Source organism: Cydia splendana, chromosome 8 (genome assembly GCF_910591565.1).
Source record: "Cydia splendana chromosome 8, ilCydSple1.2, whole genome shotgun sequence".
NCBI classification, from domain to species: domain Eukaryota; kingdom Metazoa; phylum Arthropoda; class Insecta; order Lepidoptera; family Tortricidae; genus Cydia; species Cydia splendana.
Genome location: NC_085967.1, coordinates 3,129,454 through 3,154,985, shown reverse-complemented (window position 1 = coordinate 3,154,985; position 25,532 = coordinate 3,129,454). Strand labels below are relative to the sequence as shown.

At 37.6% G+C, this 25,532-nt stretch overlaps 2 protein-coding genes across 2 annotated transcripts; one reads left to right on the top strand and one right to left on the bottom strand.

Moving 5' to 3' along the window:
- Positions 1 to 774: 774 nt before the first annotated feature.
- On the bottom strand, positions 775 to 3,616 carry LOC134793201 (uncharacterized). The gene is made up of 3 exons (XM_063764781.1): positions 3,317 to 3,616; positions 1,694 to 1,812; positions 775 to 1,041 (listed from the first exon to the last, which is right to left on the bottom strand). The coding sequence occupies exons 1-3, from the start codon at positions 3,504 to 3,506 to the stop codon at positions 952 to 954; spliced, it is 399 nt and encodes a 132-aa protein (XP_063620851.1). The 5' UTR covers positions 3,507 to 3,616; the 3' UTR covers positions 775 to 951.
- A 3,539-nt stretch (positions 3,617 to 7,155) lies between these two features.
- On the top strand, positions 7,156 to 24,363 carry LOC134792680 (superoxide dismutase [Cu-Zn]-like). Its single transcript, XM_063763942.1, has 4 exons — positions 7,156 to 7,577; positions 10,553 to 10,618; positions 23,323 to 23,550; positions 24,019 to 24,363. Exons 1-4 carry the CDS (start codon positions 7,401 to 7,403, stop codon positions 24,271 to 24,273), a joined length of 726 nt encoding a protein of 241 aa, XP_063620012.1. The 5' UTR covers positions 7,156 to 7,400; the 3' UTR covers positions 24,274 to 24,363.
- Positions 24,364 to 25,532: the final 1,169 nt, after the last annotated feature.

Here is a 25,532-nt window from a genome sequence, read left to right as displayed (position 1 = left end):
ACCATATGAGTCAAAAAATTGTCTTTTTGTATGTACTTTTGATATGAGTATATGTAATAATATATGAAAAATAAAAACATTTATGAAAAAAAAATTTTTTTTGACACTATAAGAATCACCCAGGTACGAAATGGGTCATCTCAAAATTAATACTTTTGACCGTACAAGCCATTCAAAGCGAGACTAAAAGGCCAATTCCGTCAACACTGATATTAGAATGTCATCTAACTAGAGTAACTTCAGTTATTGTTCATTTCGGTCGTCCGTACAGTGAGCTGCGAAATTGCATGGAAAGAAGAAATTATGAATGAATTCATTAATAAAGCCATGCACATTTACGGCTGATGATATATGATGATTGGCGCTGGCGAGAGGCACGATAAAATAACATGATTCAAATATGATTCAGATGTCATTGCAGTGTACGTTCAAATTGGCATAAGGCCTTAAAAACGGCGTGGCGTTCAAATTCTTATGTATTTCTCCACTTTTAGGACTATATATAAAATAATAAACGGCTCATACTACATTATACGGTTCTACGCTAAATTTACTCCGATTTGGCTGTGACAATGTATGGGAGTGCCTGCGCTTCGTGGTTGACGGTTATAATAATAAAATATAATTATTTTACTTGGCGTATATTTTGGCTTGCAAACTTAGAATACACGGCCTTTAGGTTATCAATGTTTTCAAAATTATAATACGCTTTTAATACGCGTATCCAACGTCCAAAGGAGAAGGGAATGGCAGATGCGAAAGAAAAGTCACGTGATCTTTTTCACACATTCTTTACTTTCGATAGGTTTCTTGGCTACACGTCTTGCCCTGAAAACGTAGTGCGTTGTGCAATGTGCTTGAGATGTCAAAGCGTAAGCGGCTGCATGTAGCTCTACTTTATTCAATTTTTAAGCTATTTTGTATGTTAAAAAGCAGTAAGTTAATGTAACCTCACTGCTGTAGAACGGCATCGGCCTTTGCCCCCTGCTTGCTGCTCTCTGATGAAGAATCTTTGGCGGGCAGTGGCGGAGCCGGCTCGCCCTGAAAATAAAACGTTTAATAAATATTAGCACTGCAGTGACATGATGTACCTGTACTTACAGACATAGCATATCCGCGGAACGTAACAGGCAGCTAAAAATTAATGACTAAAAAGTGGTTATATTATACGTATAATGTTAAAGGTTAGTCGCTTTTAACTCTTTTGGTTGTACACGTAACTACTCGTCTTACAGAAGATCGGTAGAGCAGAAGGAGTGAAGCTCTTTTTTTCTGACTATGTCTGAAACGTACCTACTTATATGAGAGTTTATTTTTTGCAATAAAGAATTTTGTATTTTGTTTTTTTTTCTTGCCTTCTTGCCCTATATTTCATTTTGACCTTACCTTACCTTGTCTTCACACATTGACCTTAAGATAAGTTTGTTTCATAATTTTATATTAAAGGAAATAATGGAAAAATTTACGCTTCCGGCAGGACTTGAACCCGCAACCTCCGCAACCCGTGCGTTTGCTCTAACCAATTGAGCTACGGAAGCCTACCAGAACCTCGCGAATCTTTCCATTCCTTCCCTTATGTATACACGCCTTTGGGGTGGCGTATAGCGACAGCTACCGAAAGACGACATAAAATTTGGAATATTGCTCGCAGACGTATCTGCATGTTTAAAAATTGGTTAAGTTTGTTTGATACCTGTAGTTGTGAGAGAGCGCAGCGCACGGCGCTGAGCATTTCTGGGGTGGACTTGCGACCACCGGGTGCGTGAGGTCGGTGCGGTCGCGCTATCCGCTCCGCCGCTGTTCCCGTTGACTCTGAAAGATAGTACAGATCATTAACTATCCAAAATCATCCAAACCTCCTTAGGTATTAGACCTTATACAGACCTAAAGCTGCGGCGAGACTAAGCAGGCCCCGTAAACAACATGCCAATCGCTAACGCTATACGTAGCGAACGAAACGCAACTGTCACTGTCACACTAATACTCGTGAGTCTAAATGTACATTAAAATGCATAATTCGTTGCAATCCAATTTGAACCTTTCATGAAACAAATAAAGAAGTATTTCTTGTTTCACTGCGTTTTAACGAAATTCATTCCAATTTACTTATAGAACAAGATTCAAATTAAAAATTGGAAAATTTTCTATGGTGGGTCTTACGAGGGGAAGACTCGCTTTGTCAGAGAGACAAAGCGATTCGATGGCGAAGCGCAAACCTTGGCTAGGTCGCTGGCCCGATAGATGATTTTAGCACGAAAAAATGCAAAAAGATGGTGGAAGAGGGCGCGGGCAGGGATATAGGTCGTTGGGCCCAGATTTTCTAAACAAATTTGTAGAGTTGTTTTGGGTCGACTTAATAATTAAATAAAGGTACCTAATTAGGTTAGGAATGTGCATTTATCACTACAATCTACATATACGAAGACAAGAGTAAATAAGAGACACAAATGACCTTGTGTGCCTGTCGTTTACCTGCACTTCGACTCATCGTAAGTGTTGGCACAATCACAATAGGTGTGTTTAGTTATGTCAATGCTGGGGATAACTGCATATTATATTAGAATTAGATTTATGGGATTTAAAATATATTTTGCTCTACGTACATTCTAGAACGAATCGAATCGATCGAATTGAATCAATTTGATAATCTGGCTCCAAAAGCTTTTACGACGACATATTCCTAAAAAGAAAGTCAAGTACATAATTATATCCATCGGTTAAGTCTACCATATTCGAGCCTTCAGATAACTTTACCACCTTCAGACGAATTCTGTGGAATCTCTCACACACAAATTCACCGACTCAACAACGATGCAACTACATCAGCTTGTTCATAAAACGCGCCCCGTGGCTCGCTTGGGGATGCATTTCTAATATCCAGATGCATACTTGCCTGGACGGACAGTTTACATCACTCTGCTGGCCGCAGCATTACGGGAACAACAATGTGTAAATCTAAGTAGCATTCGGTTCTTGGCGACCGCGATGCACGACGGCGCCCTTGCGACCTAGCGACCACGGTCGCCTGTCGGTAGGCGACTGATGGCATACGGATCAACGCGACCAAGGCGAGAGGATCAACGACCCAAGCTCACTTTTGCTTCTTTTGGTCGCTCCAGAGGCAGTGTCGCGCGACGATACTGCCTCTGGAGCGACTGCGTCACGCGGCTCGTGTCTCTCGCTGGCCACACCCACTGGTCGCGCGACGCGGTCGCTTGCATCCGTTAGTGTTTCAAAACATCCATACAAAACAGTGTGTCGCGGTCGCCGGTTGCGGTCGCCAAGAACCGAATGCTACTTATAATACCAAACTTACGATTCACTCTAGTCCTTTCCCGATCCCTGCTATGGTCAATCCTCGTGCAGCAATTACAAAAATAGCATGGTACCCCAGGCACGCCACAGCACAGCGCGACCCACAGCCACTTGTTCAATGTAGTGCCCGTCCGCGACCACAAGCTCGGCCGGCTGTCGTCATGGATGTCGTACACAAACGGCCGATTCATGCCTGCATGCCATTTTTCATAGATATTATATTATGGCATTTTTGTTGGATGACGTTTGCCAGGGTGACGTTTGACGGGTTGACGTTTGTTTTCTTTTGGATGCCGGTTGGTGTGAGGAGATTCAATTACGAACTAGTTGGCTATGAAATGAGTCATCCTCTCTATGAAAATGAGAAATTTTCTATAGTTTGTCAAAGGACTGTCTCATTTCAATCATAGACAGATAGAATCGTACTATCTTTGTCTTACACTAGTACTAGCACCCAAAAGAAAAGGATGAGTATAGTTTTCCTGGTTCTTACTGACTGACAAATTGGTTTGACCAACTATTATTATAGTGTGGCAAATCAATTTGTCAATAGAAAAAGGCGCGTATCTCAAAAATTATATTCGAGATTGACCCTTTTCGCCTCTATGTTTCAAATTTGCCGCTGTCTACATTTTCTATACAATACTATAGAAGTATATATGGTCATGCAAATCTTGTCAGTAAAAAAAGGCGCGAAAATCAAATTTTCTATGAGACGATATCCCTTTGCGCCTACATTTTTCAAATTTGCCGTCTTTTTCTACTGACAAGATCTGCTAACCAACTTGACAATATTTATGTTTTAAGAAGAAAATTTGTTATAGAATTATGTTACGTGTATTCTTGTTTCGTAGACACAGATTTCATAGATTGTTGTTCCATAGGAACTGTTTAATATAATATTATTTAGTTCGAGTATTTTCTTTTCAAATATTATTATTTCAGAACTTATGCACTTCATTTAAAATTGAAAAGAAACTCAATGCAAAGAATTGTAATATTAGAACTGCGACCCCCGCAGAAACAAACTGTTGCCAGAAAAGTAGGTTAGGTTAGAACTGCGACCCCGCAGAAAAAAATTGTTGCCAGAAAAGTAGGTTAGGTTAGGTTAGAACTGCGATCCCTGCGGAAATAAACTGTTGCTAGAAAAGGAGGTTAGGTTAGGTTAGGTTAGGTTAGAACTGCGACCCCCGCAGGAAAAAATTGTTGCCAGAAAAGTAGGTTAGGTTAGGTTAGAACAGCGACCCCTGCGGAAACAAACTCGCCAGAAAAGTAGGTTAGGTTAGGTTAGAACTGTGACCCCCGCAGAAACAAACTGTTGCTAGAAAAGTAGGTTAGGTTAGGTTAGAACTGCGACCACCGCAGAAAAAAATATCTGATTTAATTTTTGACAAAGTAAGTATTGAGTTACTGAGGCTATATGAATTGAAAATATTAAGTTTAATAAAATGTGAAACAAAATTCTATGAATATCCAGGCTTGGAAACAAGTTTTATATAAACTTAATATTAAGTATAAGGAATAATAATATTTGACCTGTAATTTTATGACATGAATTTCGAAACATTAATTTTCTGAACTATAAAAAATCTACAAGTACAGCTTCTAAAATGTAAGTGCACTGGAAGTTGATCATTCTATGAAATGATAATATGAGAAACATTTTCTATGAAGCACAATTCTACGAAAATGTAGTATATGAAACAACGTACAACCGAGTTATCCTACCTCTATGAAAATGAGAAATTTTCGAACAGGGAATATTACGCAAAACTCTGCGTAGAGTGCATCACTATGTCAATCACATGGCCTACCGTAAAACACGACAATCGAAAGTTCGGTTTCTGCCTCTTTATCATTCTTGCCTATTCGATCGATAGAGAGGCAGATAAAGAAATTTCGATGTTCGCGTTTCGCGGTAGGCCACCTGTAAACAAACCGCCTTGATGCGTTATGTCATTATATTATATTTAATTTAATAATTTTATTATATTATATAGGTATTCTATAATATATTTGTTATATTGTTATTTCTAACTTTTATCTTATATTATTTATTTTTGCCGTCTTTTATAATTTTATTGACTTTCCTCTAGTATATTGTACTCAGTGCTATATTTGTCTACCGTTCTTCATCAATTCTCATCTACTCAAAGTTTAATTGGAAGAAATCCCTTAAAGGGATAAGTTCGCCTTTGTACTGCCTATCCTGTGCCATAAATTTGTGTTTTGTACAATAAAGAGTTTATACATACATACATATACATACATAGTGATAACTTGTGAAAAAACTGTTTAAGGCCGTCGATTTTCGCTCATGTCGTCTCGGATATGGATGAATATGGTATCGACGCATTCAGTGTAATGCCCTGAACACAAATATATGAGATGACAAGCGCGAAAGTGGTGGGGGTAGTTGCTGTGACGTCATAAAGTCGGCAGTACAAACATTTTTTTTATTTGTTTTTTTTCCTTACTATAGCAATATGGATACCAAATGAAAGCTAGTAAAAAGACCGCAACAAAAATATTTGTCAACAGTAGAGTTTTTTTGTTTGTTTTAATAATAGTTGTAGTTTAATGTAACAGAAAATTATCACATTCACTGCCCCCAACGCACATGTGCGTTCAGCGTCATATAAGTTTGTTCCTAGGCCACGCCCCCTGGCAGTGAATGCGTTATACTTTTTTCAAGTTGATGTACCTACTCAGTGGCGTAGCTAGAGGATATGGCGCCCGGGGCAGGCACCAAATTTGCGCCCCCCAAAAACGAAAAGAACTAACGAAAGGGTTACTTTTTTACTTATTAAAGTTTACTTTTAATTTAGACAAATACAGTGTATATGTGTTTTTAGTACATCGGTGGCTAACAAGCTTACGACTACGACCCACCTGATGGTAAGCGGTCACCGCATCATAATTTGTTAGACCAAGTATTGAAAATGTTACAGCATGCTATATATTTGTGATCTACTCAAAAAGCCCTTTCATTGGGTAACCCACATGGTATGTTTAAAAGAAAATAAAAATAAAGTTTGTACTGCCGACTTTATGACGTCACAGCAACTACCCCCACCACTTTCGCGCTTGTCATCTTATATATTTATTTGTGTTCAGGGCATTACACTGAATACATCGATACCGTATTCACCTATATCCGAGACGACATGAACGAAACCTAACCAAAGTCTGTGCCACCGCCCTGCTATACTATACTACCTATTTATGTTTTAAGAAGAAAACTGATCATGGTTAAACATCATAGTGGGCCAACCACTTGGTCAACGTAGTGCTCGTCCGCGACCAAGCTCTGCCAGCTGTCGTCATGGTTGGAAGTTGAACTAGTCGGTTATGAAAAGTTATCGTCGTATGTCGTCGTTATCTCCATATGCCTCTCCATAGTGCGTCTCTATGTTTTAAGAAGAGAAATTGACTCTTTTTGTAAACTTCAGATGATACTTTTGATCTTTAACTTCGAGCACAAAATGACAGCCGCTAATTCGAATTTGTATCGGAAATATATATGTGAATTTTATCATTCCATCTATTTTGTAGACCGTATAATTGCCGCATAACAAGTTTTAGGGTACTTATTGTAACGAATTTATCACCTTATTTTTTTTTCAATTGACTACTAAGGTACTCACACAAGTAATTAATTTGTTAAAACATAATTATATGTCCGTCGAACGCCTATTAATCAAAAGCCACCACGATCACGACGCCAATCACACGTTTCCTCTTATTTTACATATTAACTACGAATTAACTTCCCCTCAATAGCTCAAACAATGCCGTAACTAAGTTATCATTACATCATGCCTCTCAATTACGGAGCCTTGGTGATCCCACGAGCGAGTAATCATCACTACCGCTTAGCCGGTCTAACGATACACCCGTAAAAACATCTTGAAAAACGTAATTGTATCTCCTAGGCGAAAATCATTGATACCCGGCTGTTTGGCAAGATCACACGTCTGCCTTAAAAAAAAGAAACGTCAAAAAGCATCCCATCCGCGCGCCTGTCCAGAGAGGCGGAACAACATTAATTTGACGCGAATTTTTTAATCGTTTTTTTTTTCGCGATGAATCTGCGGCTGTATGTGTTTTTCGGCCAGTTCGTGTGGCTGATTGCAGCGTTGAATGGAAAGACGTTGCAAGGGGTCCCTGGTTATGGGAGGAATTTGGTTATAAAAGCTTTGCCGGCGATTGCAGATTATCAGAGCAACGTTTATGAGGTGTTCATGGAGCCATATTTATATGTAAGTTTTTTATACCACTATTTGATTTATATTCTTTATATAGGAGTAAAATCATTGCTAGTATACAAAGGAGGCTTTAGAATTAACCCTGAGCGTAGCGACGGATTTAAAGTTTTGGCTCCATAAGTAAGTTTCAAATGATTTTGCTTCTGGTCCATCGGATCTTTGTTACTTTTTGGAAAATATATTTTAGGCTGAAGCATATGGTTATGGAACGACATCATGCATGGTGTGTGGTTTTCGGTGTTTTGCATGTTTCATTCATTTAATCCTAACTACTGGTTTTCAAGCAACAGGTAACAGGTTCAATTCTTACATCCTAATCATAAAACTAATAAATAAATCATTATAATATTAACTAAAAATAAAATAGGTCTATTAGTACCCCATATCAGATCACACTCTGTCACTCTGAAGTCTCATATCGACGAATCTAATGACGTAATGACACCTCATTGTAATTCGTCAAATGGTACAGGAATAGTTTATGTACTACCGTAGACCGTGTCAAGATATTAGACATACATATTACATAAACTCGCTCAAAAAACATAACCCTGCTTCGGCAGTTGAGTAAAAAATACTTCAACGAGTCAATCACGTTTTTACACGCGCAACCCAATCGGGCAGAAATAGAGACCATTCCTTACCCAGCGAGAAATTGTGAAACACAGCAATAAATAAAATAAAATAAAATAAAATAAATAAATTGTAACTACCACATATGATCTTTTACTACCACAAATAAGTGTCGCTTAACTGCAAACTCGGGTAAATCCATTCGACCCTCTCAGCAAATATCTACCCTATTACCTTTTCTTAATACCAAAATCGCATAATCTGACAGATGGATTTACCCGAGTTTGAAGTTAAGTATTCATATAACACTTATAACAGTAATATAACTAGCGATAGGTAGGTACTGTAATTTCAGCCATGTATTGTATTAATCTGTGACCACCAGTTCTTAAAGTTTATTGAACTTTGTGTACGTACTAACCGTATCCATTTTTGCTGTCATTTACTTTTTGCAATGGGTCCACGAACTAACAATAACACATTAAAAGCGACTTGTCAGTTTTCAAATGCGCTTTGACAAAAAGTGGTCAGGAAATTGACATGACTTGGTCATTGACTTCACCCACTAGTCATTTCTAGCAACTATTAGTTAGAATAAATTGGTGACTGGTTTTTGGTAGCTAATAAAAGTAATTTATGATTGACTAATTATAAATGCAATAAAGGTGTTACAAAAAGTAAACTACGGAGTTAAAAACCTCCAGTACCTATTACAGCTTTTTGTTGGACAGTTAAATTGTTGAAAAAAATTGGTAGGTATGTAATAATATATTATAATTAATGGTATATTATAGGTACTTACTATTCAAAAAATATAAAATATTATACATACCTATATTAGGTTATTGGTAGAGTTGGGTTTGTGTTAATTACTTACTAACAATTGTGCCTGTTTCGTCATTTGTTCTGCATGAATTAATTTAACAATTGCCAAGTATATATTTCAATAAACTTTTGTTTTCATTTCTAATACTTCTCATTAAGCGACCAAAAGATGGCATGAGTGTGCACAAATTGTGGATTTTCACCATTTTTCCTAAAACCCAATCAAAGTCATAAGATGTGCTAATATTGGCGCAAACAATAAAATATGATCATTTTACATTATCAAACTATACAACGGGACCTAATCGCGTATTTAAGTTTTAAGATTTACCTCCGACGTTTCGAGGACGGCGTTGTCCCCGTGGTCTCGGAGAAGACTGGCTCAAGTTCATGGTCTAATAAAACATGGTCTTCCATTCCCAGAGTGACACGGGCCTACGTCACAATAACATTGCCACTTTATTTCAACATAACATGTTACATGGGTACATTATACCTATTGTTAATAAGTTAAAATATTTCTTTATAATTTTATAATTTTCATTTATATGTATTTTAGCTTAAATTGTACAATAACACGTCATTTTTAATTACTCGTTAGCAATATCTTCCGATTCACGAAAGAAATTTCAGACTTTCGGGTTATTCTGTTTATACTACTGGCAACACAGGATAGCGCTGTGCACATTTGACAATTCGGATCTAGATAACTTCATGCCCTGACCGTCATCCTTGTCGAACGCGTGTTAATTGTTATTTCCTTCTCGCTCAGTGTCAGCAGTCGCAATGTTTTCCAAACTTTTCACGCCGTAAGCTTGGTAATTAATGTATAACTGTGAATTAGTTTTTCAAACGTTTGTCTTGTATAGATAAATAAAGTTTAATTTAATACATTAGATTTGTTTTATTTTACTATGTTTCTACATGAATAACTTAAAATTAATGCCGTTAAAATAATTTTCACCGTTGGTTAAAATTCTCCCACATTTCAAAGTTTGAGAACCTGTAAACAGCATGATGACGTAGGCGCGTGTCAGTTAGGTCATACGCGAATCTCGGAATGGAGTACCAGGCGGAGTATATTATTATACCATGCTCAAGTTGACATCAACATCTTCTAGCCGCGCGAGTTTTTCGAACTACCCGCACTTGGTCTTGTTTATCATTTTGAACGTTTTGCGCACTAGGGATGTCACTCTGTCGACACACAACACTAACGATATTCGATTTATCGACTGTCGATATTCGTTTCCGCTTACATTTACTAATGACTGGATTCCATGTGGATGCTGAGATCTTAAAACCCTCGTCCCGATTAAAATTGCAATGTTACACTGTTGCACTGTTGTTAATTGCAACGTCCGAGGTAAATCTTAAAACTTAAATACGCGATTAAGTCCCGTTGTGTAGTTTGATAATGTTTAATAATCGTGAAAGTTTAAATCAATGATCAATTTTACATTTTTATAAAACATACACCTTTTTGGCACCTGATGGGTACGGTTGTCTCGACAGCATCGCTTCATGATTTTGCGAAAACTAGAATCACTAAGAGAAACTATGTATTACAGGACCTCAGCCGGCCAGCCTACACATTTTCAGGGGATCGGTCGCAAAAACAAATAGATTTAGCCGCTGTAAGTTGATTTACTTTAATATAAATAACCGACTAACAATATTTAAACAATATCTACTAAACACTCCTAATTAAACTAATTTAATGAACTGAACTGTATACCTATTGCTTGAACTTACCATTTCTGTGGGTATAGTCGGCGCCAGAACTTCAGCTACGTGGACAGAATACTGAAATCGATATGTATTATGATTTGCTTGCACCAACTAGTCATAAATTGACGGACTTATTACAGTAACTCTGGAAAACTAGATTTGAAACTTACATACCTTAATATTTTACTAATACTTGTATTTATGTTTTTTGCAAATGTTATTATCTATATCTGCTATACAGACGGTTTGGCGCAACGACCTAATCTTATATACCTAATACTTAATACATAGATGTGTATGATGTGGTTTTGAGTTAATCATCTGCGTAGCTAATTCTGCTGCTAATCACACGTATGAAATTATGAATGTTCATAAAGTGGGTATACACTTTTGCTGCTGTGTGTGTGTGTGTGTAAGTCTTACTTGTCTGCATTGCTTAGGTGGGCTTCAATTGAAAACCCTGAAAACGACATCAAAGTTACAAGATGTAGCCCGAGTGACTGATAAATGTCACGTCAGTGACTAAAAATACGCGAAATAAACCGTAAAATCAATTTCATATTACAATGACTCACGACAATTTAAATTCGATGTAATTATTTTTTGCACCATTATGAGTTTATAACAAGTGTCACACATTATATGTTAAGTCAGCTTTATCCATTGTTAGATACTAGTTGACTCATCATCATCATCATCACGGCTCGTGACTGGGTCATATTTTGGAATTGATCCCGCGACGGAAACACCAAGGCTTTAGGTCGCACGACTATGACATTGACGTCATAATCGTGTGCAGATGTTTGGGAATGACTTCAGTGGTAGATTGACGTACCTATACCTACAATATTCTTCACCGTTTCTACAAGAATGACGTAAAATAGTCACAAATTATACATACATATCATGCTTCCATGGTTGTCACACCGTCAACGTAAGTAGGTAGCGTAGGTATTTGGATTTGGATAATTAATTAACCCATTCACCGCTAATCACGACACGTTTGTCGTTTTGCCTCTACGAAGCATTTTCGCTACATATCGGGAAATTTATCGGCTACGACGTAGCGCTACGACCGTAGCTCAGCGGTGAATGTGTTAATATACCCTTTATTTAAGCGAGTTTAAAACAAAAACACTTCCATACTTATTGCAGTAAATATTAAAGAATTTCAGAATACGTCTGCCTTTTTTTAAATACATACTTAGCCTGCAATAAAATACTTAGTGAAACGTCATTAACATTTAATCAGCTGTATTTTTGTAATTCCGTACTAGTGCTCGACATGCTAATGCCCAAAAGATGACACCTTGCTGTCACCTCTATTGACAATGACAAGTTTCAAGATGACATGTACTGGGACCGCGTCGAGCACCAGTCCGTTTACTTTCCACCTAAGTCCCCGCGTACAATTTTTTGTACATATTCCAAAATCTATTTTGAACTTTTATTGTGTAACTAAGGATTCCAATTTCAAAAACAAAACAATTGCTTCTGGGTCTCAGGAGGTTATCGTATTCGTAACAATCTTGTTCTTGACAGTCTCACAGTACCGCAATCATAATAATTTATGTTTGACAACTATGGCAATAAATAATTTATGTTCAATGTAATTACAGAAATCCTTTATCAATATGTATGCTCACGAAAATCATTAAAACATTCCTACGCATGTCAGATGTCTACATAAATCAAAGTGATCTAAAAACACGTGTGTGGTTATAGACATCATAGCAGTAAATTGTGTCGATAAAACCAGTAAGTAATGTATATATGTAGATATGTATATAAAAACTAATTTTATTTTAGAGGGATCAGAGCGGACTAAATGTCATCTATCATCTACCCATCTTGCTGGAAACTGGAGTAGGCATACTGTGCTGATATCGAAGTATAACACAGAGGCTCTACCGCGAAAAACGAAAATCGAAATTTCGTTATCTGCCTTTTTATCGCTCTTGTATATTCGAAATAAATAATACATAAAGAAACTACCAACCCGCCCCGGCTTCGCACGGGTTTCACATAACCTTAACACGTTCACTGATGAAATGGGGCGCTTGGCAGTGAAAGTGTTAATAAATTATACACCTAAACCTTCCTCAAGAATCAGTCTATTAACAGGTGGAAACCGCATGAAAATCCGTTTCTAAATTTTTGAGTTTATCGCGAACATACATGCACACAAACATAGAGACGCGGCGGGGGGCTTTGTTTTATAATTTGTAGTGATAGTGATTTTGATTTTCGTTTTTCGCGGTAGGTCCCTCTGCTTCCGACAGTGTTGGCGGAGATGTAATGGCATTTTGTCCCTTGACCTGTCTATACAAAGAATTTGTAGGGTCAGCAAAGTCCTTTTGTGGTCAGCAAAGTGACAATACTGCATTTAGGGACTTGTCCCACCAAGAGTGAGTAAGCGATTTACTATCGGCGATTTTCTCGCCCATGAAACGAACAAAAGATTAGGATCCTGAGTTAGTAAAAGTGACACATATATTAATAGTTCATCGCTGGCTGTTCACACTGCCGGCGAGAACACTCACTCTACTAGTTTGTCGCCGCGATAAGATAAAACTAGCTCAGCGGTACTCGCTCGGCGATGCTCGCTTCGTAGTTAGAACTCAAGCTGCGAGACCAATCAGTTTGCGTGTTCGGCTACGCTGCACCGCCCGAGCGAGTGACGCGAGTAATAGCCCGTCGCACTCGAACACTCGCCTATAGACGAGCGACAAAACTATTGGAGCTAACACTCGCTTCTCGCCGCTCGCCCACTCGTTTCTAGTTTATCGTTCTACTCGCTTATCGCCCATCGTCGGCGGTGGGACAAGTGCCTTAATAGCGTCCATAGTTTCTAAGTGCCAATAAAAACTCTAATACTGGTTCCCATGAGACGAAGCGCCTGGCTACCGATGTCACGAAATCTGTTAATAACCTGACATAGACATAGTATTACCAAGTATGATTTTATGTTAACGAAGCTGAAGATCATGTAATGCACCTTAATGGCTTGCGTTCTTAGGGTCAAAAAGTCGTAAGTTCCCTACGATTACACCTCCACTAGTTCTAAAGGGGCCCACTGATTACCAGTCCGCCGGACGATATCAGACTGTCAGTTGACCGCAAAAGGCCACACACTAACAGTTCTCTGTCAGTTTTTAGACCGATAGTGTGTGGCCGCCTGACGATTCCAGTCAGCGCCGACAGATATCCGCCGGACAGTCCGTGGCCTCGAGTCCAGTCAAACAGACATCATGAGGTAGCCGGCCGGCGATCGACACACGTTACAGCATTAGTAAATTCTACTTTATTCCTAGTACTTAAGAGTTCATAGTCCCTAAAATAAGCATACGACTTTTTGTCTTCGAACATCACGGATCCAATACTTAATTTATGAGGCTGATATTTGCTTGTAATTTCATACACAATTTTAAGGCCAGTAGACCTTATTAACCTTAAATACGGTAGGGCTTCTATCAAATTGAAATAGAATCAGTAAAAAAAAACAGATATGTACGTTAGTAAAATTCAACTTTAATTCTAGTAGTTAGAGTTCATAGCTCCTAGTGAGTATTATATTCTTTGGTTCATAGGCATCATTTTAATTTTAAGGCATGAATACAACAATGCGAAGGTTGCATGTATCTAGTTTGTCAAGACTTTTCTTTATTTATCATGTTGTTACCTCGCAACTGTTGTTTACTGTCAGTCAAAAATAAATGTCATAAAGAGAATTATAACATAAACCTTATTTTTTTCTCTATTAATTTTAAATGTGACATGGTATTATTGTATTTGCATGGCTTATATATTTGAAAATACAGACTTGATTATTGATTGCTGGAAGATTAAGTAACCGAGTAAAAAAGGAGCAAACATTCAAAGATTCAAATAGGAAAATTAGCCTCCCAATATAACAACACTGGTTAAAATTTTAATAGTTCTCAAGACAACGCCGGGAGGTATACCTTCGATGGCGTTCACGGCAGCTAGCAATAAAAAGACTAAGGTAAGTGTCCCTGTGAATGACACTATTAGGAGGAAATTAAGACATTTACTCGGAAAACTACTTAACTATGACCCATACAGACTATTGGTGTATGCAGATTTATGAACCAGTCCTTCCTTAATATCAACGGAACAATACATTGTATAATAGTAATAACATTTATTAATTATTTAAGTTTTCCTCGACATCTGAAATTGTACCAGTGGATAACTGGCGAAATTTCGAATGTCCCATTGTATGACTATGAAAACAAAATGTCGTTGACCCAGTGTTTGACATGGAGGTGCATCAAGTTTACATGATAGCTGTAACCAATGTATGACACTAGTTATGACCCAGTGAATGACACCTCAATTCGTAACTGTCATTCACTCCACCTCCATAGTAAAACAGTGTATGACACTCATGTCAGATACTACTCATATGATCGAAAAATAATTGATTTTTACAGAGTATATTAAATGTATGTCTTACTTCTTTACAACATGGTCAATATTAAATTTCATAAAATAGTAATTTGTGCGAGTGAATGACATCGATGTCATACACTACTAAACGCTAATTTTTTTTTCCAGTGTATGACATGTCTTCAAAATACTAACGCAAGGAAAATAATCTACTTTTAATATACAATATCAATCGTTTGGTTTATTGTGTAACAATATGAATAAGCACTTACTAAGTACTCATAAATTCCTGTTTTTTATTTACACTTTTAAGATGCAGTGTCTTAACAGATTTACTAAGAAACCCGACGCACAACTGAATCGATGCACCTCCTAGCAAAAATTACGTCACAAAGTGAAAAATATTTAACGTATTAATGACAGCTTCGGAACAAAATTCATAGATAACACATACAATCGATTAAGTCCTGTTTTTTGTTTATAGTAAAAACCGTTTTCTTATTTTTCAAAATAAACTGCGTAAAAGTCATACATTAGGTCAGTGTCATCCATACGGACGTTTACCTTAGCTATTGTGCGATTTGATTCCGCTATAAAGACACGTGGTAGAAACACTAGCGCAAGTATGGAGGTACCTGCTTAGACAAGAAATAAGACCTATGCCTGAAATACCTCAGCTACAAGTTGGATCCGAATTATGACATCATTAATTCATTCCGTTTTAAGTTAAGAGAATATCTGGAGCAAACTGTGTTCGGAGTTACAGAGCGTGGCGTGGCTATATTACCTACCCGAAATTCTCCTAATATGTGACAATTATTAGGTAATCAGTGGGCCCCTTAATGGACGACCGGTCTGGCCTGTGGGACCTGCCTGTGAAGCCGATGGTCCTAGGTTCGAATCCCGGTAAGGGCATTTATTTGTGTGACTAACACAAATATTTGTTCCTGTGTCATGGGTATTTTCTATGTATATACGTATGTATTTATCTATATTAAGTATGTATATCGCCGCCTAGCACTAGCAGTCATAGTTCAAGCGCCAAACTGAGGACAGTTTGTTGGCGGATAAAGGATGACTCACGTTAGACCGGGCCGTGTCCGGGCCGGAGCTTCCGGCGCATCGTTCTCTATGGAAAGCATCACGTGATCGTCTGTCATGTCATATAAAAGAAAGCGCCGAAAGCTCCGGCCCGGACACGGCCCGGTCTAACGTGAGTCATCCTTAAAGCGCTCTCTATCCTCTTGTGTTCTTGAGGGTAGGTACTAGACGACGATATACAGGGTGGAAAGATAAGTCGGGCCCTGGAGGGAAACTACCTTAAATCCTTAAGCTGGCTCATTTTACTTAAAGGAGACATTCCTTTATTTTTAAAAAGAAACAAATCTGCATTCAAAGTATTTTTCTTTTTTTCTTCAATTTGGCTTGTCTAAAAAAATCTTGAGTACTAAATATTACATTTTATGGATATTTTGTACGACAGACGAGTGTAAGACCTAATGTTTCTATGGAGAAATGTTATCATTAACACGAGTCCCGGGCGAGGCAAGCGAGTTTTAGAAAATCCTTGAATGCGCGGTTTTGTTTCTTTTTAAAAATAAAGGAATGTCTCCTTTAAGTAAAATGAGCCAGCTTAAGGATTTAAGGTAGTTTCCCTCCAGGGCCGGACTTATCCTTCCACCCTGTATTATATAATTATCTATATAGGGAGACCCATTAAGCACGTCACGTCATACGTTTTTGGCTAGTTTTTGCTCTGCTCCCCCATGGTGATATGTGGTGATGTTTTCAAGAACCCATGAAAATTGTTCATAGCAAGTTCATAGCGTTTAAAGTTGAGCCTCCCCCAAGCCCCAAGGTACCTACTTAGTATGACGTGATTAATGGACAGCCCTTAGATATATATAAAAACTTAAATACACAGAATCACGTGAACGTTTGTACTTGGGTGACACGGAACGGTAACCTAACATGTTTTTAACGTGCATCTTCGCGTGCCAGTAATTGGCACTGCGACTAATCGTGGACTAATCTGTCGTGCCAAGGACTGTTGATTGGCATGCGTCTAAGTTTGGCACGCTTTTTATATGGCTATTGTCGCATCGTGAGATTACATCCTAAAACGGTCATGACATGAGTTGTCTATCGTTTGCGATTTGTGACCTCAAATCTTATTTTACAGTACATATATACATATATATAGAGTGACGCTATAGTAATTGCCCACAACATAGTAACTGGCCTTTCCTAACAAATCAGAAAGAAATAAGCGAAAAGAAGTCTTATTGTTAGTGGCCCATAATAACTATAGCAGCATAGGTAGGGAGGGGACCTATGGTGCTATATTAATGCGGTAATTAGCACTTACGTGCCTATGTCGAAAATTTAAAGGGATGGCTTCTAAACAGATACATGATATTTGTTTTGTCCATAATACAACTTCGTTTAATTATTTTCTTAGTTTCCTTTTATGCCCTAAAACTATCATGCCTACTAGAATTCACAAAAAAGACTCCTGAGCGTTGCGAATGTTTTAAGAGTAGGTAGGTAGAAGACGAAAAATGCAACTTCGTTGCCGTGTTGGATATAATAAAGGATGTAAAATAATTTGTTTGGCTGTCAGTAATCGCAAATAATTAAGTACTTACTTCGAAACACTCTGTTTAAAAGATCACTCACGTAGGTACGAGTACGATTAACACATTAAGTTTTTACTTGCCAACTCCAATTACATTACATCTCGCTGTCTTGTAACCAGAGACATGTACATAATGCAGACTGACAATTTGTTATCATCAAAAATATCTATCTATCAAAAATACATATGCGCAAAAGTGATAGCTCAAAAGTATTCGTTATCAGCAATGACGACGATTTAAAGAAACTTAAATGACTATCTTCAAAGATTTTCGTTGGTTTTTCTGAGTATGTTGATATAGTGGATATTATATTATTGTTATCTTTTGTAAACTTGTGGTATCGGATACCCATAATAATCCAAGCCTGCTACTTTTGTTTCATAATGCGTAAAACTCAGTTAACTGATTTACGATCTCGATGTTTAATAAATTATAGAATGATTAGGCCATGCTGCTCGTCTGAGATAAGGATATGCCATGTACAAGTTCCAATATTTATAAACTTATATTTCCTATATAACTGTTTTTTATTCTTCAGTCATAAGTAGTAATAACATCTCAATTTATTACCAGAACGTAAGGGGGTTGCGGACTAAATCACATGCTTTCTTACTTTCAGTTGTCCGCATCACCCCTTACGCCCTCGATCGCTGTTTCATATTAGTTTTTCTGTCAAGAACTATTCCAGGCATACCTTTTTCAGACGGGTTCCTAGTTACTATAATAAACATCTCTCCGAAATAGATTGCTTTCAAAATTCGATATCTAGTCTAAAAACCATAGTTAAACGTAAGTTGTTTTAGTACCTAAGTACTGATAGCAGTTTTTTCTATCTGGTATTAATATGCAGTAGTTATAATTGTACTTACACAGTTAACATAATTTATAATTTATGAACCTCCAGGTCTTTTTTATTGTATCTTTTGTTGCAGTACATCTTGTATTGTATTTTTGATATGTTTATATGACTGTTTGGTTTTCTCAATAAATTTAAAAAAAAAAAAAAAAAAAAATCATTGTTTACCCTTTTTGTATATCAATTGAGGAAGTGCCGCACTCTTAATATGGACGCTGTTTAAACCATCATCTTATTGATGTTACAGGCCAATGATGATGATGATATCAAACTCATATTTTTATACAGTCAGCCTATTTGATAAAAGCTCTATAAAACATATATGTGACGAAGAATGTCAATTTGTAAGAAGACAACTTTTTTCATTCTGTATTACTTATTGTTGCTTATTGATCTCTAATCTATTATACGTAGTACCTACGTACTAAATACTTCCTCATTCACTGCTTTAGAAGAAAACAATTAAAAATAAATCAAGTGTTTATACTTAATTCACATTATCTGATGATAACAGCGGTTATTGTATAATAAACATGTCTATTGTGGGGTTTTAAATTTTATAATCGTTTCAATCGCTTTATGATTGAAGGCTTTAACAAATTGTTGGTTATGTAGGTATGGATGTTTTTTGTTGATGTATTTCGGGTGATCCGACATGCCAATCAAATATGCTAATAGTTCTGTATAATTATGTCGTAGTATAAAAAAATACTGATAACTCTTAATATCTAATGCCTTCGGGATAAAAAAGGTATATAGTCCATGGGCCAGCTAGCCAAATTTAAGAGCGCTCTTACAAGAAAAGTCGAAATAACGCAAAATTGATGATACTAGTCGACGAAATTCAGGACTTTGTGCTCATTATTAGAAACAATGAGTACTTGTTCCAGTAAAAGCGTCTTCTTATCTTTTTAAATATCGTTGTAAATATTAGAAAAAGGACTTATTAAATTAGTAATGATTTTTTTTCTGATGGTCGTTTCCGAAAAACCCCGTGAAGCACTGAATGGCAAGCTCTTATTTGGAAATGTTGAGAAGTTTACTCTGCTAAACCTGGCTATTTTGTATTACTAATACCCTGTACTTTAGACATATCAAACGATATTTTTCCTACACACCTTTGAGAAAGAGAAAATCAAAGTAAAACGAACTCAATTTTCTCTCCGAAACAAGTGTCAATTCCTACGAAAATGTACTTAATATCGAAGTCATTTTCATACTCAAGCAATCTGCAACGTTTGCTTATACTGTTGGTATACATTAGTGTTTATGAAATTCTATTATAATTTTTTGGCAATTTTTTGAAAACTACTCTATATTACCGATGACGCGCGCTGCGCCAGCTCAGTGCCGCGGCAGAGCTTGTAGAGGCAGGACGTGTGTCGGTCGGCTCCGCACATTTTCAACGGCGACAACGAGATTTTTTATCATTGTGTGCGGCGGGCGCCGTGTAAAACGCTATACTGTGTGCGTGTAAACCGCAACGAGAGACTTTGATCCTAGCACTGTTTTTATAGTATTTATAATGGTACAGTTTAATAAACTACCGGACAGGATTAAAAATATTTGAAACGACCTGACATTCTATATGTATTAATTTTGACTCAAGATAGTACTCAGGGTCTGATGATGGAGCCGGAAGGTGGTCACCGGTACCAATCAACCATGCAACTAAACCACTTCGTGTTTGGGCTCGTTTGATTCGTCTCAACAAGATCTTTCACACAAGATAGTACTCAGGGTCTGATGATGGAGCCGGAAGGTGGTCACCGGTACCAATCAACCATGCAACTAAACCACTTCGTGTTTAGGCTCGTTTTATTCATCTCAACAAGATCTTTGACACAAGATAGTACTCAGGGTCTGATGATGGACCCGGAAGGTGGTCACCGGTACCAATCAACCATGCAACTAAACCACTTCGTGTTTGGGCTCGTTTGATTCGTCTCAACAAGATCTTTGACACAAGATAGTACTCAGGGTCTGATGATGGAGCCGGAAGGTGGTCACCGGTACCAATCAACCATGCAACTAAACCACTTCGTGTTTAGGCTCGTTTTATTCATCTCAACAAGATCTTTGACACAAGATACTACTCAGGGTCTGATGATGGAGCTGGAAGGTGGCGACGGGTACCAGTCTATCACGTAACTGAACCACTTCGTGTTTGGGCTACGTGTTTGGGCTTCGTGTTTGGGCATCGTGTTTGGGCTTCGTGTTTGGTGTATCACCTAGTGTCAAAGATCTTGTTGAGACGAATCAAACGAGCCTAAACACGATGTGGTTTAGTTGCATGGTTGATTGGTAATGGTGACCACCTTCCAGCTCCATCATCAGACCCTGAGTACTGTCTTGTGTCAAAGATCTTGTTGAGACGAATCAAACGAGCCCAAACACGAAGTTGTTTAGTTACACGATAGACTGGTACCCGTGGCCACCTTCCAGCTCCATCATCAGACCCTGTGTATCTTCAGTGTCAAAGATCTTGTTGAGACGAATCAAACGAGCCCAAACACGAAGTGGTTTAGTTACATGATAGACTGGTACCCGTGGCCACCTTCCAGCTCCATCATCAGACCCTGTGTATCTTCAGTGTCAAAGATCTTGTTGAGACGAATCAAACGAGCCTAATCATGTTACTACATGGTTGATTGGTATCCGTGACCACCTTAATCATCATCATTATCATCAGATCCTCAATACTAGTTCGTTTTTAAACCCTCGTTGATACAAACTTTACAACCTATAGGTACCAAATGCTATGACGAAACATGTAAATAAGCGAGTACCTATAATTTATTTCGAGTAATACTTATACCTTCATAAGTACGAGTATGGGGCTATTCATAAATTACGTCGTTTCAAATGGAAGGAGGGGGGGGGGGGGGGGGGTCTGGACATCGGATGATGGTAGTATGACGTAGGAGGAAACAGAGTCATCCGAAGCATGATTTTTGGATGATTTGAGGGGTGGGGGGGTCAAAAATCATCAAAAATAGATGAAAAATTAATTTATGAACACTGTACACACTTACATTTGCACTGCATTTAGTATTTTCGTACTTAACAAATAACAGTTTTAGGACTTTAAAAGTTAAGCACAGTTAGTGTTGTTATGGTTGATTTCAATATGCTTCGCGAAGGATCAAGAATGTTTAATCCATCATTGTAGTGCGAGTGTGGTAGAAGGGATCGGCATACTGAGCTCGCACGGCCTGCCGCAGCGCGTAAAATACCTAAACTCGCTCAACGCCGAAATGTAATAGCGCTCTTAAGGAAATGGTATAATTTATTGGGGGTACCAAATTATACCGATATCTTGGTTGGCCCATGGACTAATAGATAAACTACTTACGATTATAACGAAAAAATTATAACTACCTATGACGGTAATTCGTCAATTACTGGCCACTGTTTAGTAACTGGCCACTTTATACTAAAAATGAATTCTATTCACCTATAAACAGAATTCCCTGAATTCCTTTTAGTATAAGGTGGCTAGTTATGTAGTTATTGAAGGGTGGGTTATACTAAAATGAATTCTGTTTATAGGTGAATAGAATTCATATTTAGTTTAGAGTGGTCAGTTATTAGCCGGTGGCCAGTAATTGACGATTTACCCTATATTTGACGAAATAAAATTTGCAACAGATCTCTTGGAAAACGTGTATGTCGAATCGCTTCACATTATTTTTCGTCAATTATGCGATTCCATCTAGTTACAATCCAAATGGTTACTCTCCTTTTTCTCCAAAAATGGACTAGGAAGAAGTATACTTAATAAGACTATCATCACCATTATCAGAGATGTGACTTATTTGAAATAATTGTATTTAAAATGCAAATACAAAATGCAAAATACCTATTTTGTATTTAAATACCTTTTGAAGAAAACTATTTTGTATTTTATTTGAAATAGTTTTTGGGACCTATTTTCTATTTTCAAAATACAAAATACTTTATAGTAGCTAATGTCGGTAGGAGTTACATCTCTTCTGATGTAACTCCTACCTACATTATTCTGATACAGTACTGGAAACTCTCTCATTCTTTTAACATGGAACTGTTGAATCTGTTTAGTAACGTCGCACATGACCACAAGCGTAGCGAGTGGTTAAAAAAGTGGAATCTTGAGTGTTACGAGGGTTTCAAGGTACAAGAGGAGAGGAGAACAAACTTTTCTGCCCTGGTGAAACACAAACGAGACGTTTTCATCACACCAACGAGAGGCATTATACTAGCTGTAAAACATTACAAATCTAAATTAATGCTTTTAAAAATTGGCCGTTAAAAACCATCATCCATCCATCCTACCGGTTAATATGAGCAAACAATTAGAAATTTGCACTTTAGATAGAAGACTGATTGACACACTGTTTTCAAAGAATAAAAAGTCTTTTCAACTCGGAAATTCCGAGTAAATTTTTTGTTCAGAGTACCTTTTATCGCAAAGTATTTGTATTTTTAAAAAGTATTTTGAAAATACCTATTTTGTATTTGAAATACAAATTCAAAAACTATTTTGTATTTGAAATAATATATTAAGGAAGTATTTGTATTTTGTATTTAAATACTTTTTATAAAGTATTTTTCACATCTCTGACCATTATATAAGCCAACCAACATTGGATTTCTTACTTTATAACGCCTGCTCAAATCGAATAGCAAAAACTCTACGCTCGCACTTATTAATTTCTTACAGGCGCCACGATCACTGCCCGGGCTCCAAGCCATCGCTTATCTCAAGGCAGACGAGGACTCCGGGGTTACTGGGGAGCTGCTCTTCACACAAATTGTGCCTAATGGCCCTGTGACCATTGAGGGCAACATTACGGGGCTGGCGCCGGGGTTGCATGGGCTACATGTTCACCAGTCGGGAGCTATCCAGGATAATTGTAAAGATATTGGACCGCATTTCATCGCGTATTATGTAAGTACTCTCGTAGATATGACAATCAGGCCCTTTTCCTCATCAAGAATAATAATATACTTAAAACAAAAATGTTTCACCGGTTGAGGAGCTGTCAAGGACATAAACAACCCCACCAACAATAGAGATTACTTACCTACTAAAGAATTTCAGACCAATCCGGCAGAGTATATTTTTTAGCTAACGTGGTTTTAATTTTGATTACTGATTCTTTTTAGGACTTTAAGCCCTTATTTATAAAGGCTTTTCAACTTAAAACAAACAGTAAGTAAGAATAAGCCTGCCGAAAGGTTACACAAACCTTTCTTTCAAATATTGCACACCTATGCCTCTTACACAGATGTAGGTATGTGATTAAACCTTCATTATTTATACTATACACTACACACCTTTTTAATTTTTACACGCAATAAACACACCCATAAATCCGGTAAACACTAGTGATCATAACCAATTATCATTCCCCAGGGCCGTCACGGCGGGCCTCGTGATCACATCCGCCACGTCGGAGACCTCGGCAACGTCAAGGCAGACGACGGCACGCTGGCTGTAAAAATCGTCGACCATCTCATCTCTCTGACCGGTCCGAGGTCCATAGTTGGCCGGTCTGTGGCTATAACTAAGGGAGAAGACGATTATGGGAGAGCGGGAACTGAGGATAGCGCGTTGACTGGATCGTCAGGGCCTGCGGTCGCTTGTGGTATTATTGGTTATATGAATTAAGTTAGGTTATTTTGAAGATTCAGATACTATGCCTAGAACAACATTGTGTATTTTTAAGTAACTTTATGTAATATATACCCAATAGGTTTACCTTGACACGTTTTATTGTTCATTTCCTTTTAAGTTAACATCAAAAATGTCAGAATGAAGAAGGCACGTTGGCCGTGAAAATTTACCATCTCATATTTCTAGCGACCTCGGTCTAAAGTTAGCTGGTCGGTGGCCACTTATCATACGTCTCTGTACGGCCCCGTCCAGCGGTAACTTTGGTCACGCTTTGGTAAAAGGTGACGTTTGAATAACTCAATTACCAAAATAACATGACGCCGTATAGCGCTATCTAATTCGGTTGAAAACTCGGGGTCAAGATTTTTTCTAAGGCGTGCTTTTCCCGTACGAGCTAAGCGAACAAGTTTTTTGAATCCATCGGAAATATAAGAAACAATGTTTTAAAATTGTGAAAAGAATATATCTTATACTTAAGGATCTGGCAGATATGTTTTGGATCTCAAAAACATGATTAGATAAACTTTGCTCGATAGAAAAAAATTCCAAAGTTACGCCTTTTTTTAACAATAAATCAATCTCAGAGCTACAATACAAACTTTTTTGACTTGTTTTTTACATAAATGTATAGGTAATAAGATAATCTAGATGATTTGGATCACTTTGTCTCGGTAACATCATTAAAATAATTTCTATGTTTCAATACCTACTAAATCCGCAACCGCCATCACTCGCGAACGCACTTACGCCCTCTTCAGTCGCGCGGCAGCGCTTGTAGAGGACGGACCTGCGTCAGTATGTTCCGCGCGGTCACGTGATTTTACCATTTACAAGCAATGGGAAACAAAGCATATGAAACGTAAGAAAAAGTCACTAAGTGCTATAAAAACACACTTTCTGATAACAGAAGCATCTAATACTTTACGAGGTGCTTGAAAGCGCCTAGCTTTCCTACATCAACAGTTAAAATATTTCAGTATTTTCACTAGGTCAGCAACCAATTTCAATGTAGGTAAATAATATTAAATTTCTATATAATATAATTGTGAGTATGTAAGTATGATATATTTACAGTATTTCACCTTTACTGATATACCTACGTCCGATCTGCAAAATGATTATATTCCTTCGTGCTCTTTGACTCCTTTGAAAATCAGAAATTATTTATTTGGATTGATACAGTATGGGGATGTTACAATATATGTATAGTGTTACGCTTTTAGTATGAGGGTGCCAAAGGCGCCCGGCTTTGG